At 51.4% G+C, this 2,675-nt stretch overlaps 1 protein-coding gene across 4 annotated transcripts in view; it reads right to left on the reverse strand.

The window, feature by feature from the left end:
* The window catches only part of Spg7 (SPG7 matrix AAA peptidase subunit, paraplegin), a 31,724-nt gene that overhangs the window by 20,951 nt on the left and 8,098 nt on the right, over positions 1-2,675 (reverse strand). For all 4 annotated transcript variants that reach the window (XM_048792639.1, XM_015495945.1, XM_048792640.1 and 1 more), the window contains exon 4: positions 2,023-2,264. In XM_048792639.1, the coding sequence (XP_048648596.1) occupies positions 2,023-2,264 (242 nt within the window). The remainder of the gene's footprint in view (positions 1-2,022; positions 2,265-2,675) is intronic.

A 2,675-nucleotide genomic window follows, 5' to 3' on the forward strand; every position in this document is an offset into this window, starting at 1 on the left:
AAAAAAAAAAAAAAAAAAAAAAAAAAAGATGGCAGACATTTGCATTGTAAAGTCACTACCTGCCTCTGACGTGTGCCTGGCTCAGCTGTATACAGCACAGACCTGATGCCAGTATCACTGAGACACCTCGCCACAGACAAATGCTTCAGGATACTGCAGCAACAGAGGCATTGTGGGTGCATCTGAAAACCAATTAAGTGGGTCTCTTCATTTTAAATCCACGTCTCACTGCCTTTTGCAAAACTGGTCTCCCTGAGACTTATCCCCCAACTAGTACTCCTCGTTAGGATCTGTCTGAGGATGGCCACCAGCTGAGAGAGAGGAAAGAGACTCCCTAGTTGTCTCTAGGATTGCTGTAGCTCCAGCATAGGATAAGGACAAGGACAGGAGGTAATATCTACTGCCCTTTCACATGCGCCCCAAATTGCTAAGATAAAATTCTGAAAACTTTAAGGGAGCTATTCTACTAGATGACTTGTCAAAATCCGGCAGAATATTGTAAGTTAATATACTGAAGCCTGGGACAGCAGTGCACACCTGCAATACCAGCAACACAGGCATCTGAGGCAAGAAGATCACAAGTTTAAGGCCAGCCTAGGCAACTTGGTGAGAATGAGTCTCAAAAAATAAAAAGGGGCTGGGGATGTAGCTCGTGGTAAAGGATTCTGGGTTCAATCCCCAGGACTATCAAGATGGATGGATGAATGACCTAGAGGTTCAGAGTCACCATGCCATGCATCCACCTGGGTATGTGTGCGGACCTGTGTGGTCTTCTGCATTAGCCATCATGTTTGTCTGGTTGTCTTGTACTTCTAAAATTTCAAGATGGCCAGTATTCTTGACTAAGCTGGGAAGAGACAGGAAAATGGTCAGCCTCTGCCTCAGGCTGACCAGGAATAACACCAGGTGCGTAGAATAAGAAGTTCAACAAGGAAGCCAAACAGTCTCCAGAGTTCTGGAAGAAGTGAGGAGGTGGCAACCGGGAGGCAGAGGGAACTTGGCCCAACACCTGAGTGCATGGTGTGCTCAGGAGGCCGAGGCCTGGCACTCATGCTTTTGTACTTATGGATGGCATTTCTACACACACAATGTCCCTGCCTTAGGAAGGACAAGCAGGCTGGCAAGGAGGCTAGCATGGCACTGAGCTGGGGTGGGGCTGGGTGAGTGAGGGTGGCCACGTACCCTGGAGTTGCCAAGGTCAGCCCACCCCATGCTGCAGTTACCTTCCCAGGAAACTCCTCAGGTGCAGAAGCGGAAAAGAAGGGTGCTTCCTAAGGAGGAACTCTTCCACTTGCATGGAAGGGCACTCCTACCAGCTTGAGCCCCAAGCTGGGCCCTGAGCACAAGGGTCTCCCCTGAGCCAGTTTCAGACCTCTCCCCAGCAGTGTTGATCACACTGGCTTCCAAGGGCTGGATGCCAAGGCTGGACTAGAGCAGTCCCTCTCTTCCTCTGCCTGCGGCCCGGTCCTCCTCCAACCTGCACCTCTGGCCAGCCCCGAGTGTACATCACTGGGCAGCTAGCATCATCTGCTCCCCCACCTGCCCTACACTGTCCATCTCCAGCTGTGTCTCACATTGCTTATGATAATTTTCCACTGGGACAATTCCCTGCCACCTCAACTCACCTGCATCTGCGCAACCTCTGTGAAAGCCCCATCTTCTGATTTCCTAGCCAACGCTTCCCATGCTAGAGACCTACAGGTCTGGGAAGGTCTCATCTCCTTAGACCCAATGCCAACAAGTCAGCATTCTGCCACTTATTTCCACCTACTCCTAAACACAGCCACCATGGCTGCTGGGGCCACTGGCACCTATGTGACCCTGCTAACAATGCTGCCTCTGTGGTCAGCTCCCTCTGACTTTTCTCATGTTCCACCTGTGCAAGCCACTGTGCAAGAAACTCCAGTCCTACTTTAAATCTGGATGCATACATCTGACTTTAGGACAACTCAACACGACAGGAGTAGGGCAAAACAAGAAGGAACCTGCCCAGTCTCCAGGGGCGCCCACACCCCCACTCACAGGTCGCCCAAACACCACGGCTCCAGGGTGCAGGTAGACTTCCACCACATCGCTCTCAGGTACCACCTGCACACGCTGCACCTCGCCTTTGGCCAGCATCTCCTTGACAAAGTCGTTCCAGGAAATGCTGCCCCCGCTGGAGCTCAGAGAGTTCAGCAGGCTCATGACGATGGCGATGACAAGCAGGGTGCGTAGCCGCTCGCGGTACATCTGGTCCTCCCGCTGCTTCCTTCTCCTCTCCTCTGGACAGAGTGCAGGAAGAGTCAGGCATGGCCCCCAAGGCTCAGTCCCCACACCCTTTCTTTGGGGAAGCCAGCTTCCAAGTGGGGAGGGTGTCAACAGTTCCTGGATACAAACGCTACTGGTATGCCATCTGAGGCCACCTCAGAGGAAGGAAGCGCAGTTCCCACCTCTGATAATATGAAGCCGTTTAACGCTCTGCCTACAACATCCTGTACACCCAGTGCAAGAAAGGTATCTGAAGCAGTTCTATGAACTCACAGCCTTTGTACACAGAATGTGAAGCAGTCTATGATTTTTAAAGGACATGGAGCAGGCTGGGGATGTAGCACAGGCAGTGTTAGCATGCACAGGGCCTTGGGCTCAATCACTGGCACTGCCAAAAAAATAAAACTAAAAAAAAAAAAAAAAAG

The sequence above is a fragment of the Marmota marmota genome, unplaced genomic scaffold (genome assembly GCF_001458135.2).
Source record: "Marmota marmota marmota unplaced genomic scaffold, marMar, whole genome shotgun sequence".
Classification (NCBI taxonomy): Eukaryota; Metazoa; Chordata; class Mammalia; order Rodentia; family Sciuridae; genus Marmota; species Marmota marmota.